Source organism: Nycticebus coucang, chromosome 1 (genome assembly GCF_027406575.1).
Source record: "Nycticebus coucang isolate mNycCou1 chromosome 1, mNycCou1.pri, whole genome shotgun sequence".
Lineage (NCBI taxonomy): Eukaryota > Metazoa > Chordata > Mammalia > Primates > Lorisidae > Nycticebus > Nycticebus coucang.
In genome coordinates this window covers 272,373-287,021 of record NC_069780.1, presented here as the reverse complement: position 1 = coordinate 287,021, position 14,649 = coordinate 272,373, and the positions used below count along the sequence as shown (strand labels likewise).

General features: G+C 45.1%; 1 protein-coding gene across 1 annotated transcript in view; it reads left to right on the top strand.

The window, feature by feature from the left end:
• The window catches only part of TMPRSS11D (transmembrane serine protease 11D), a 65,166-nt gene that overhangs the window by 28,306 nt on the left and 22,211 nt on the right, over window positions 1-14,649 (top strand). Inside the window, exons 5-6 of the mRNA XM_053583501.1 lie at window positions 6,683-6,840; window positions 9,165-9,206. Coding sequence (XP_053439476.1) covers window positions 6,683-6,840; window positions 9,165-9,206 — 200 coding nt within the window. The remainder of the gene's footprint in view (window positions 1-6,682; window positions 6,841-9,164; window positions 9,207-14,649) is intronic.

The window sequence follows — 14,649 nt, the reverse complement described above, 5'->3', positions numbered from 1 at the left end:
TCTTGACTCTTATTGGTGTATACAAAGGCTACTGACTTGTGGACATTGATTTTATATCCTGAAACATTACTGTATTTTTTGATGACTTCTAGGAGTCTTGTGGTTGAGTCTTTGGGGTTCTCTAAGTATAAGATCATGTCGTCAGCAAAGAGGGAGAGTTTGACCTCCTCTGCTCCCATTTGGATTCCCTTTATTTCCTTGTCTTGCCTAATTGTATTGGCTAGAACTTCCAGCACTATGTTGAATAGTAAAGGTGACAGAGGACAACCTTGTCTGGTTCCAGTTCTAAGAGGAAAAGCTTTCAGTTTTACTCCATTCAGTAAAGTATTAGCTGTGGGTTTGTCATACATAGCTTCAATCAGTTTCAGAAATGTGCCACCTATGCCTATACTCTTCACTGTTCTAATTAGAAAAGGATGCTGGATTTTATCAAATGCTTTTTCTGCATCTGTTGAGAGGATCATGTGATCTTTATTTTTGCCTCTGTTAATATGGTGGATAATGTTTATGGACTTGTGTATGTTAAACCAGCCTTGCATCCCTGGGATGAAGCCTACTTGATCATGATGAATGACTCTTTTGATGACAAGCTGTAATCTATTGGCTAGGATTTTGTTGAGAATTTTTCCATCTATATTCATGAGTGAGATTGGTCTGAAATTCTCCTTTTTGTTTGGGTCTTTTCCTCGTTTTGGTATCAGGGTGATGTTTGCTTCATAGAATGTGTTGGGGAAGATTCCTTCTTCCTCAATTTTTTGGAATAATTTCTGCAGTACAGGAATAAGCTCTTCCTTGAAGGTTTGATAGAATTCTGGAGTGAAGCCATCTGGACCAGGGCATTTTTTGGAAGATTTTTTATTGTTTCTTTGATCTCAGTGCTTGAAATTGGTCTGTTCAAGAGCTCTATTTCTTCATGGCTAAGTCTAGGGAGAGGGTGTGATTCCAAATATTGATCCATTTCCTTCACATTGGCAAATTTCTGGGCATAGAGTTTCTGGTAGTATTCAGAGATGATCTCTTGTATCTCTGTGGGATCAGTTGTTATTTCCCCTTTATCATTTCTGATTGAGGTTACTAGAGATTTTACTTTTCTATTCCTCATTACTCTGGCCAATGGTTTATCTATTTTATTTATTTTTTCAAAAAACCAGCTCCTTGTTTCATTAATTTTCTGAATGATTCTTTTGTTTTCAATTTCATTGATCTCTGATTTGATTTTGGATATTTCTTTTCTTCTACTGAGTTTAGGCTTAGATTGTTCTTCTTTTTCTAATTCCATAAGATGGCTTGTGAGATTGTTGACGCGCTCTCTTTCTGTTTTTCCAATGTAGGCATCTAAAGCGATGAATTTTCCTCTCAAAACTGCTTTTGCAGTATCCCACAGGTTTTGGTAGCTTGTGTCTTCATTGTTGTTATGCTCAAGGAAGTTAATGATTTCCTGTTTTATTTCTTCCTGCACTCATCTGTCATTCAACAGAAGATTGTTAAATTTCCATGCCTTTCTGTGGGGTTGAGCGTTTTTGTTAGAGTTGAGTTCCACCTTTAGTGCCTTAGGTCTGAGAAGATACAAGGTAAAATTTCAATTCTTTTGATTCTGTTGATATTTGTTTTGTGTCCCAGGATATGATCAATTTTGGAGAATGTTCCATGGGGTGATGAGAAGAATGTATATTCTTTATCTTTGGGATGGAGTGTTCTATATGTGTCTATCAAGCACAGTTGTTCTAGGGTCTCATTTAAATCTCTTATATCTTGGTTTAATTTCTGTTTAGAGGATCTGTCCAGCTCTGTAAGAGGACTGTTAAAGTGCCCTGTTATGATGGTATTATCAGATATCATATTGCTCAAACTAAGTAAGGTCTGTTTCAAGAATCTGGGAGCATTTAAATTGGGTGCATAGATATTTAGAATTGAAATGTCTTCTTGTTATATTTTTCCCTTGACCAATATAAAGTGACCATCTTTGTCTTTTTGACTTTAGTTGCTTTAAATCCACATGTATCTGAAAATAAGATTGCAACTCCTCTTTTCTTCTGAATTCCATTTGCCTGAAAAATTGTCTTCCAACCCTTGACTCAGAGCTTGAATTTGTCTTTTGAAGCCAGGTGTGTTTCTTGCAGACAGCAAATGGATGGCTTGTGTTTTTTAATCCAGTCAGCCAATCTATGTCTCTTCAGTGGGGAATTCAAGCCATTAACATTTATTGAGATAATTGATAAGTGTGGTAGTATTCTATTTGTCTTATTTTGTGAGAGTCCATTGCTTAGTTTTATCTTTTGCATCAGTGTGGAGGTTAGGTTCTGTCCTTTAATTTCTGAGTTCTTAATTTGCTGCTGATCCATTGTGGTGGTCAGTGTGCAGAACAGGTTGAAGTATTTCCTGTAGAGCTTGTCTTGTTGTGGCGAATTTTCTCAATGTTTGTATATCCGTAAATGTTTTGATTTCTTCGTCAATTTTTAAGCTTAGCTTAGCAGGATACAGAATTCTGGGCGGGAAATTGTTCTGTTTAAGTAGATTAAAGGTAGATGACCATTGTCTTCTTGCTTGGAAAATTTCATTAGAGAAGTCTGCGGTCACTCTGATGGATTTGCCCCTGTAGATCAACTGGCGCTTACTCTTGGCAGCTTGCAGAATCTTTTCTTTTGTCTTGACTTTGGACAGGTTCATCACAATGTGTCTTGGAGAAGCTCGGTTAGAGTTGAGGTGACCTGGGATCCGATATCCCTCTGAAAGCAGTGTGTCAGAATCTTTGGTGATATTTGGGAAATTTTCTTTTATAATATTCTCTACTATGGCTTCCATTCCTCTGGGGCATTCTTCTTCCCCTTCTGGGATTCCTATAACTCATATGTTGGAACGCTTCATAAAGTCCCATAATTCTGACAGTGAATGTTCTGCTTTCTCTCTCTTCTTTTCTGCCTCTTTTACTATCTGAGTTATCTCAAGAACTCTGTCTTCTACCTCTGAAATTCTTTCTTCTGCATGGTCTAAGCTGTTGCTGATACTTTCCATTGAATCTTTAAGTTCCCTAATTGACTGTTTCAGTTCCTTCAGCTGTGCTTTGTATATCCTTTGTATATTCTTATATATATATATCCTTTTTATATTTTTCATATCGTTCATCTCTGATTTGATTCTGTTTTTAGATTTCCTTTTGCTTATTTTCCACTTTATTAGCAGTTTCCTTCATTGTTGCCATCATTTCTTTCATTGTTTTCAACATGTGTATTCTAAATTCCCTTTCTGTCGTTCCTAACATTTCTTTATAGGTGGAATCCTCTGCAGTAGCTACCTCATGGTCCCTTGGAGGGGTTGTTCTGGACTGGTTCTTCATGTTGCCTGGAGTTTTCTGCTGATTCTTCCTCATGAGTGATTTCTTTTATCTGTTTCCTTGCCCTAATTTTCCTTTCACTTCCTCTTGCTCCTTAAGTTCTCATGCCTGTGGACTAAGGGTTCGATGAGTCCTTTTGGTACAGGACCAGAACGGTGAGAAGGTTGAAGAGCAAGAAAGGGATGAAAGAAAGGAGGGCCAAGTGATAAGAAAAAAAAAAATAATAAATAAATAAATACATAGAGAAAGGAGAGGGGGTGGGTAAAAGGAATATTGACAAAAAGAAGAGAGGCACAGAAAGGGGAGACAGAGCAATATAGGTGTACAGTAGGGTACTTTGACACAACCTTTAAAAAAAACCCAGTTTCTGGGGGTGCCTAGTTGGGTGGTTCCCTTGAGGTCAGCAGCTCTTTGCTAACCTGATCTGACACAGTACCCCACCTCCACCAAGTAGAGAGGAAAGACAAAAATGCTATAAATCAAACCAAAACAAGCAAACAGAAAACTTTACGGGATAAAATTGGGTGAAAAACCAAACACTAGCAAAAATGAAGTTCTAGTTATTGAAAAGGCAGCAATAATTAAACTAGAAAAATTGAGAAAGAAAAAAGATCTGTACGGAAAAGGTTGAAATTAAAAAACAAAACAACATCAACAACATCAAAATAAACAAAAAAACAACCAAACAAAAAACAAAAACAAAAACAAAAACAAAGCAGTATGTATATGTTGTTGAATATTGTTTGGGCAACACGTGGTCTTCTGGGGTATGAGATGTCAATCACAGTTCTGATACAACTGGAGGCTGCTGATTTCTCAAACCCCAGCAGGTATACATCCTAAATCTCTCTTCAGCCCACTTAAAAGGCACTTTGAACTTGTAAACTTGCTGAGCAGAAGCTTTCCCAGGAAAGTGCTTGTCACTGGAATCACTGCAGAAGTGGCTATCCACTTACCCAGTGTGCCAAAACCGGTCTCACTCTGCCCCTGAGGGTTAGGGCTGCAAGGCGGCTCAGACCCAACCCTTAGGCTACTCAGTTGCTAGGTTACCAGCACCTACCGGGATTCTAGCTCTGCGACCCTGAGGGTGGAGCTTGCCGGGGCAGATCACTCACAATGGCTCCCTGTGGCCCACAGCCAAACACTATTAGCTCCATCTGGCTCAGCGGCTCAGACTGGGGCCCTAGACAACGGCCAATGTTCTCTGCACTCCTGCTCAGGCTCTCCCCAAGGCAGTTCAACTGAGTGCCAAGTCCAAAGACACCAAAACAGTTCACAGGTAAGGCCTTTCCGGTTTGCATTCTCGCTGCTACCGAACTTACAGTTGCGGGAGGGTTTAGACCGGGTTTAGAGGGTTCAGACACACGCAACCACTTGCCGTTTTTCCACTGTTTTAGTCCTCCTCTTGGGGTCCAGAAGTCTCTCGCTGACTCCCTGTATCCTCACAGGGGTGATGATAGGCAGATCCCACCATCCAGAGATGCCTGGAGTCCTATTTCCCCAGATGCAAGGTGCCCAGGTGCAAGGAAGCTGTTACTCGGCTGCCATCTTGCTCTCTGTTATGGGAAGTTTTTAAGGATGCTCTTCTTATTCTTTTGACTCTGGCTGGTGATGTAAGGGTCACCACTGGCATTATATGCGTCTCTATAATCACACTACTAAGTGGGTCACATGCAGCCTGAATTTAACACACATATCTCCAGAGTATTTGTTCTTTTTTTTTTTTTTTTTTGTAGAGACAAAGTCTCACTTTATCGCCCTTGGTAGAGTGCCATGGCGTCACACAGCTCACAGCAACCTCCAACTCCTAGGCTTAGGGGATTCTCTTGCCTCAGCCTCCCAAGTAGCTGGGATTACAGGCGCCTGCCACAACACCCGGCTATTTTTTTTTGTTGTTGCAGTTTGGCCGGGGCCGGGTTTGAACCCACCACCCTCGGCATATGGGGCCGGCGCCCTACCCGCTGAGCCACAGGTATTTGTTCTGTCAGAGAAATCAAAAGCAGGTGGATTGTCTTCTTAGTAGTTTCTTAGCCTAACAGTTCTGGGACTACATGGGTGGTGCTAATGCAGATTCAGACATTATACAGCCAGGGCCCCTGATTAAAAATTCTCAGGTGAGACTTCTTTTTTCTATCTAGAGCTGAGTCTCGGAGACAGATAAACTTCTTTGTATTTTATAAGAGAATGAACAGAATTTCTTTTTCATTCTAATTTACGCTTTCAATGGGGGCTTAGTTTTCTGAGACCCTGGTCTTATTCTGACACTTCAAATTCAACTCCCTAAGTTCATCTAAATGCTGTTGAGTGTTCAAGTTCAACTCCCTAATTGCCCTAATGCTGATGAGTATTCTAGTTTTATCACATAATACTCATGTTCTTCTTTATTTTGGGTCCTCACAGAGTTTCCTTACTTTCAGGTGAGCTCAGCCTAGTATATCAAATGGAATTTATTGTATAATATCTAGCACTTTTGTTACTCTTATATGGAAAGAGTTTTTATTAATTATTTAAGCTTCCCTGTTGCTGGATGTGGAAGTTGTCATTATGCCATTACTTGTTCACTGTCTGCTTCTCCATGTAAACATCAAGATCTGTGAGGTGGCAATGGTGACTCTGGGCCACATTAGAACAGAGCCCAGCACAAGAAGATGCTTATCAAATATTTGTTAGATAAATATTAATTTAAATTAGTATATGGAACAAATATCAATTGAGATGAGAGGAAGACACTGAGAATGAATATGAGAACATAAAAACAGAATTTGTTTAATGCACTTCTTCAGAACAGAGAATAGCCAATGTCAGGTGCAGGAAGTGGTTATGTGGTGACTTTCATGGAAGAAAAAGTGATTTACCTAGGTGTTAGATAATCAAAATCTTTAATCACCTCTTCAAGATTTATTATGAGGAATATCTGTAATTAATTGAAATGGATGATACAATCTCAATGTCCAATAAAAGTTAAAATTAGCCATTGCCATTTTAGCCAGATGAATGGACCTAGGTAACTGCAAGTTAAGTTGAGTCTCTAACTCACACAAATTTGAAAAATCATCACTTTATAAGTTTGTTTAAGGAGGTGAGTCTTATTTAAGATTGATTAAGTCTAATATTAGCTAATACTTAAAACTATATTACAGAGAGTACAGTGTACCATAAATTGAAATCAGTATTGTGGGATTGCATCATGATATAAGATTACACATGAAAATACTGTTATATGAGTCTGTTCTGAAGCTAAAGTCCTAAAATAAATTATTTTTAAAAAGCTCAATGAAAAAGAATATGGAAATAGGACAAAAGGAAATTATCATACTTATCCATTGTTGAAAATATGTTTATAATTTACAGACAAAGCGATGGTGGTGTGATGGCAGATATTGTCATGAAATTTCGATTCACTAGAAATAATTATGGAGCAACAATGAAAAACAGAATTGGATCTATTTTACGCCAAATGTTGAATAACTCTGGAAACTTGGAAATAAACCTTCCAACTGAAGTAACATGCAAGTACCATTTTTACAAACTCTTTATTCCAACATATCTCTCAAGTTTACCAAGTTACATTTGCATTTTAATTAAATGAGAGCCTTTTCTTTGGAATTAAACTTTATGAAAACGATATATTAAAAAGCTAAATATAACAGATAGCTCTCTAATATAAAACATTCTAAGATTTAAGAATCATTTGGCATTCATATCACAAATTTTATTTGTTAAGATTCTTATTAATTGCTCGGCGCCTGTAGCTCAGTGGTTAAGGTGCCGGCCACATACAGTCAGGGCTGGTGGGTTTGAACCTGGCCTGGGACTGCTAAACAACAATGACAACTACAAGAAAAAAAATAGCCAGGCATTGTGGCGGGCGCCTATAGTCCCAGCTGCTGGGAGGCTGGAGCAAGAGAGTCGCTTGAGCCTAAGAGTTTGAGGTTGCTGTGAACTGTGACACCACGGCACTCTACCAACGGCGACATGGTGAGACTCAGTGTCAAAAAATATATATATTCTTATTAACTATCCCTCCAATACTTATTGTGAGGAACATGGTTGCCATATGTGCAGTCCGTGGCCACACAGTGCAAAGGGTAAGTAGATGCTCAAGATCAGAGAACTCTTATTAATGATCCACCTCACAAACTCCTTTATTTTTCTTCATAATAGAACAATTGAAATTACAAAGTTATTTGTTTAACTTTTGTGTTGTTTGGCTGTATCTTACTATATAAACTTCCTAAAGGCAAGAATCAATCTTTCTTCTTCATCCTGCTATCCTTTTATCACCCAGTATCTAGCAAATAACATATTCAAAGAATAGTTGTTGCATGACTAAAAGAAAAGAAATACTTAATATGTGCCTCTCCAACATTGTCATGTTCCACTAGCCTAATGCACCATGATTTCCTCATAATGTGCTTAAGATTAAAAGGATTTTGGTGGCTCCAACACTGCACTGATATGCACCTGTTACAATTGTACTGATAGTTAAAACATTGAAATGCTTTCCTGTTAGTTAACAATCACTGCCTTCAGCCTACAAAGTTGTCTTCCAAGATCCTTAAAATACCCTCATCCTCACCTACTCCCAGCTTCTCCCCGGCAACTAAGTCTGGCAGCAGAAACTCTAAGACCTGCTCCAACTCCATAACCTGCTGCATCCCCCTTGGCTGAAGCTTTATGCACTGGTTTATCGAGTAACTGAATGTTACCTCTGCTCTCACACATTAGGGAATTCTTTCAAAAGCACTTCCCAATTGTTTGTAGCCTGTTCAGTGTTGTCCTAGACAATGTGGGGACACTACAACAACATAATGATGTCTACCTCCTGGGAGCTCATGGTCTAGTTGAAGCAGAAGACGTCACAACTCAAGAGTGTAACGAGCAGGGCAGCATAGAAGCAGATGCCCCATGTGTGCACAGACAGCAACCACTGCAGGGATTCAGGAAAGAAAGAGACCTGGGGGGCCTGGGATCTCTGAGCAAAAGCTTCGAGAAAGAGGACAAGCTTTAACTTTGAAATATGGGTAGGATTTCCATATTTTGAAATGAGAGAAAGCTGCCAGAGAAGGAGAGTCCATGGAAATTAATCTGCAGTAAAATCAAAGCTTTGATAGAGCAGTGAAAAGAGGGGCTTGCTGGAATGGTAGGTTTGTGTTGTCACCATCTTCATCATTGTCACCAAAACATTTGGTGAGCACTTACTATTTCTCAGGTATGGCTTTAAGTGCCTTGTATGCACTTTTCCCTTTATTTAATCCTTACAAAAATCACGTATTATTTCCTCCCTGATAGCTTCTGGAGTTGTCTTATGTGATATTGGTTACCTCCTCCTTTCTTCTTTCCACTTTGCACTTAAATTTACTCAAATGAGTCCTTGATTTTCTATCTGTAAATTGTGTAAGGGTAGGGCCATGTTCCTCATTGATAGATCTGCACCTGTGGAGCAGTGCCAGCGAGTGCTGTCGTGTGTGGGCCACGTGGATGAGAGGTCAGGTTCTCTTACAGGATTTGTCACACTGTCTCCAATGACTTGCTTGTGATTCTGTTTTCTGACTAAACTGAGTAACTTGAAAGCAGAGACATCTAGTAAGTATTTGATAAGAAATTAAAGCATAAACATTACTGTGCATAATAATAAATTTGGGGACAGTGTAAACAAGATACCTGGGAGGACTGTGACTCAGAGACTACAACAAGTGTGGGCTGGAACCTGGAAGTCTCCGCTTTGGCAAACCCTCCACTGGTTTGGACTCAGTTGTTTGAGTACTGCAAGAAATCACATATGGCCCTTGCTTTGTTGACCTTGTTCTCTCCCTTTTGCTTTCAATGCTAGCAATTTCTGGCCAGGATACAGAAAATATTGTATCCACTACAGGTAAGCTTTAAAATTATTTTGTAAACACACTTTGCCCAAAATATAAAGAGTAAAATTGCCAAGTCTTCTGTGTTCTTTGCTAAGGCAGCATTGTATGAAGCTGGAACTTTTGTTAGTTCACTGCAGTGGGCTGCCTGACCCCGCTGACCCCACTGGCCCCTAGAGTGATGTTTAACTCCTTCCTTCTGAGAAGGAAGAAGCAGCAGGGGTCATTCTGTGCTCCAGCTCTATTTTATGAACCTTTCCACAAAGCGATAGGAAACTCTCACTGCCCTGGCTGTCTGGTGACATTTCTATCCTCACCGCCCTGGCTGCCCGGTGACATTTATACCCTCACTGCCTTGGCTGTCCGGTGACATTTCTACCCTCACTGCCCTGGCTGTCCGGTGACATTTCTATCCTCACTGCCCTGGCTGTCCGATGACATTTCTATCCTCACTGCCCTGGCTGTCCGATGACATTTCTATCCTCACTGCCCTGGCTGTCCTGTGACATTTCTACCCTCACTGCCCTGGCTGTCCAGTGACATTTCTACCCTCACTGCCCTGGCTGTCCTGTGACATTTCTACCCTCACTGCCCTGGCTATCCGGTGACATTTCTACCCTCACTGCCCTGGCTATCCGGTGACATTTCTACCCTCACTGCCCTGGCTGTCCTGTGACATTTCTACCCTCACTGCCCTGGCTGTCCAGTGACATTTCTACCCTCACTGCCCTGGCTGTCTGTGACATTTCTACCCTCACTGCCCTGGCTATCCGGTGACATTTCTACCCTCACTGCCCTGGCTGTCCTGTGACATTTCTACCCTCACTGCCCTGGCTGTCCAGTGACATTTCTACCCTCACTGCCCTGGCTGTCTGTGACATTTCTACCCTCACTGCCCTGGCTATCCGGTGACATTTCTACCCTCACTGCCCTGGCTGTCCGGTGACATTTCTACCCTCACTGCCCTGGCTGTCCTGTGACATTTCTACCCTCACTGCCCTGGCTATCCGGTGACATTTCTACCCTCACTGCCCTGGCTGTCCTGTGACATTTCTACCCTCACTGCCCTGGCTATCCGGTGACATTTCTACCCTCACTGCCCTGGCTATCCGGTGACATTTCTACCCTCACTGCCCTGGCTGTCCTGTGACATTTCTACCCTCACTGCCCTGGCTGTCCAGTGACATTTCTACCCTCACTGCCCTGGCTGTCTGTGACATTTCTACCCTCACTGCCCTGGCTATCCGGTGACATTTCTACCCTCACTGCCCTGGCTGTCCTGTGACATTTCTACCCTCACTGCCCTGGCTATCTGGTGACATTTCTACCCTCACTGCCCTGGCTATCCGGTGACATTTCTACCCTCACTGCCCTGGCTGTCCTGTGACATTTCTACCCTCACTGCCCTGGCTATCCGGTGACATTTCTACCCTCACTGCCCTGGCTGTCCAGTGACATTTCTACCCTCACCGCCTTGGCTGTCTGGTGTATTTCTACCCTCACTGCCCTGGCTGTCCAGTGACATTTCTATCCTCACTGCCTTGGCTGTCCGGTGACATTTCTACCCTCACCGCCTTGGCTGTCTGGTGTATTTCTACCCTCACCACCCTGGCTGTCCAGTGACATTTCTACCCTCACTGCCCTGGCTGTCCTGTGACATTTCTATCCTCACTGCCCTGGCTGTCCTGTGACATTTCTATCCTCACTGCCCTGGCTGTCCTGTGACATTTCTACCCTCACTGCCCTGGCTGTCCGGTGACATTTCTACCCTCACTGCCCTGGCTGTCCAGTGACATTTCTACCCTCACCGCCTTGGCTGTCTGGTGTATTTCTACCCTCACCACCCTGGCTGTCCAGTGACATTTCTATCCTCACTGCCTTGGCTGTCCGGTGACATTTCTACCCTCACTGCCCTGGCTGTCCTGTGACATTTTTATCCTCACTGCCCTGGCTGTCCTGTGACATTTCTATCCTCACTGCCCTGGCTGTCCTGTGACATTTCTACCCTCACTGCCCTGGCTGTCCGGTGACATTTCTACCCTCACCACCCTGGCTGTCCGGTGACATTTCTACCCTCACTGCCCTGGCTGTCCTGTGACATTTCTATCCTCACTGCCCTGGCTGTCCGGTGACATTTCTACCCTCACGGCCCTGGCTGTCCAGTGACATTTCTACCCTCACTGCCCTGGCTGTCCTGTGACATTTCTACCCTCACTGCCCTGGCTGTCCGGTGACATTTCTATCCTCACTGCCCTGGCTGTCCGGTGACATTTCTATCCTCACTGCCCTGGCTGTCTGGTGACATTTCTACCCTCACTGCCCTGGCTGTCCGGTGACATTTCTACCCTCACTGCCCTGGCTGTCCGGTGACATTTCTACCCTCACTGCCCTGGCTGTCCGGTGACATTTCTACCCTCACTGCCCTGGCTGTCCGGTGACATTTCTATCCTCACTGCCCTGGCTGTCCGGTGACATTTCTACCCTCACCGCCCTGGCTGTCCTGTGACATTTCTACCCTCACTGACCTGGCTGTCCTGTGACATTTCTACCCTCACTGCCCTGGCTGTCCGGTGACATTTCTATCCTCACTGCCCTGGCTGTCCGGTGACATTTCTATCCTCACTGCCCTGGCTGTCCTGTGACATTTCTATCCTCACTGCCCTGGCTGTCCTGTGACATTTCTACCCTCACTGCCCTGGCTGTCCGGTGACATTTCTACCCTCACTGCCCTGGCTGTCCTGTGACATTTCTATCCTCACTGCCCTGGCTGTCCGGTGACATTTCTACCCTCACTGCCCTGGCTGTCCTGTGACATTTCTATCCTCACTGCCCTGGCTGTCCGGTGACATTTCTACCCTCACTGCCCTGGCTGTCTGGTGACATTTCTACCCTCACTGCCCTGGCTGTCTGGTGACATTTCTACCCTCACTGCCCTGGCTGTCCTGTGACATTTCTATCCTCACTGCCCTGGCTGTCCTGTGACATTTCTACCCTCACTGCTCTGGCTGTCCGGTGACATTTCTATCCTCACTGCCCTGGCTGTCTGGTATATTTCTACCCTCACTGCCCTGGCTGTCCTGTGACATTTCTACCCTCACTGCCCCGGCTGTCCGGTGACATTTCTACCCTCACTGCCCCGGCTGTCCGGTGACATTTCTACCCTCACTGCCCTGGCTGTCTGGTGTATTTCTATCCTCACTGCCCTGGCTGTCCGGTGACATTTCTACCCTCACCACCCTGGCTGTCCTGTGACATTTCTATCCTCACTGCCCTGGCTGTCCGGTGACATTTCTATCCTCACTGCCCTGGCTGTCCGGTGACATTTCTACCCTCACTGCCCTGGCTGTCCGGTGACATTTCTACCCTCACTGCCCTGGCTGTCCGGTGACATTTCTATCCTCACTGCCCTGGCTGTCCGGTGACATTTCTACCCTCACCACCCTGGCTGTCCGGTGACATTTCTATCCTCACTGCCCTGGCTGTCTGGTGTATTTCTACCCTCACTGCCCTGGCTGTCCTGTGACATTTCTACCCTCACTGCCCTGGCTGTCCGGTGACATTTCTACCCTCACTGCCCTGGCTGTCTGGTGACATTTCTACCCTCACTGCCCTGGCTGTCCGGTGACATTTCTATCCTCACTGCCCTGGCTGTCCGGTGACATTTCTACCCTCACTGCCCTGGCTGTCCGGTGACATTTCTATCCTCACTGCCCTGGCTGTCTGGTGACATTTCTACCCTCACTGCCCTGGCTGTCCGGTGACATTTCTATCCTCACTGCCCTGGCTGTCCGGTGACATTTCTACCCTCACCGCCCTGGCTGTCCGGTGACATTTCTATCCTCACTGCCCTGGCTGTCTGGTGTATTTCTATCCTCACTGCCCTGGCTGTCCGGTGACATTTCTATCCTCACTGCCATGGCTGTCCGGTGACATTTCTACCCTCACCGCCCTGGCTGTCCGGTGACATTTCTATCCTCACTGCCCTGGCTGTCTGGTGTATTTCTATCCTCACTGCCCTGGCTGTCCGGTGACATTTCTATCCTCACTGCCCTGGCTGTCTGGTGACATTTCTACCCTCACTGCCCTGGCTGTCTGGTGACATTTCTATCCTCACTGCCCTGGCTGTCCGGTGACATTTCTACCCTCACTGCCCTGGCTGTCTGGTGACATTTCTATCCTCACTGCCCTGGCTGTCCAGTGACATTTCTATCCTCACTGCCCTGGCTGTCTGGTGTATTTCTATCCTCACTGCCCTGGCTGTCCGGTGACATTTCTATCCTCACTGCCCTGGCTGTCTGGTGTATTTCTATCCTCACTGCCCTGGCTGTCCAGTGACATTTCTACCCTCACTGCCCTGGCTGTCCTGTGACATTTCTATCCTCACTGCCCTGGCTGTCTGGTGTATTTCTACCCTCACTGCACTGGCTGTCCTGTGACATTTCTACCCTCACTGCCCTGGCTGTCCGGTGACATTTCTACCCTCACCACCCTGGCTGTCCTGTGACATTTCTATCCTCACTGCCCTGGCTGTCCGGTGACATTTCTATCCTCACTGCCCTGGCTGTCTGGTGTATTTCTACCCTCACTGCCCTGGTTGTCCGGTGACATTTCTATCCTCACTGCCCTGGCTGTCTGGTGACATTTCTACCCTCACTGCCCTGGCTGTCCGGTGACATTTCTATCCTCACTGCCCTGGCTGTCCGGTGACATTTCTACCCTCACTGCCCTGGCTGTCTGGTGACATTTCTATCCTCACTGCCCTGGCTGTCTGGTGACATTTCTATCCTCACTGCCCTGGCTGTCTGGTGTATTTCTACCCTCACTGCCCTGGTTGTCCGGTGACATTTCTACCCTCACTGCCCTGGTTGTCCGGTGACATTTCTACCCTCACTGCCCTGGCTGTCCGGTGACATTTCTACCCTCACTGCCCTGGCTGTCCGGTGACATTTCTATCCTCACTGCCCTGGCTGTCTGGTGACATTTCTACCCTCACTGCCCTGGCTGTCTGGTGACATTTCTATCCTCACTGCCCTGGCTGTCCGGTGACATTTCTATCCTCACTGCCCTGGCTGTCCGGTGACATTTCTACCCTCACTGCCCTGGCTGTCTGGTGACATTTCTACCCTCACTGCCCTGGCTGTCTGGTGACATTTCTATCCTCACTGCCCTGGCTGTCTGGTGACATTTCTATCCTCACTGCCCTGGCTGTCCGGTGACATTTCTATCCTCACTGCCCTGGCTGTCTGGTGACATTTCTACCCTCACTGCCCTGGCTGTCTGTGACATTTCTATCCTCACTGCCCTGGCTGTCTGGTGACATTTCTACCCTCACTGCCCTGGCTGTCTGGTGACATTTCTATCCTCACTGCCCTGGCTGTCTGGTGACATTTCTATCCTCACTGCCCTGGCTGTCTGGTGACATTTCTATCCTCACTGCCCTGGCTGTCCGGTGACATT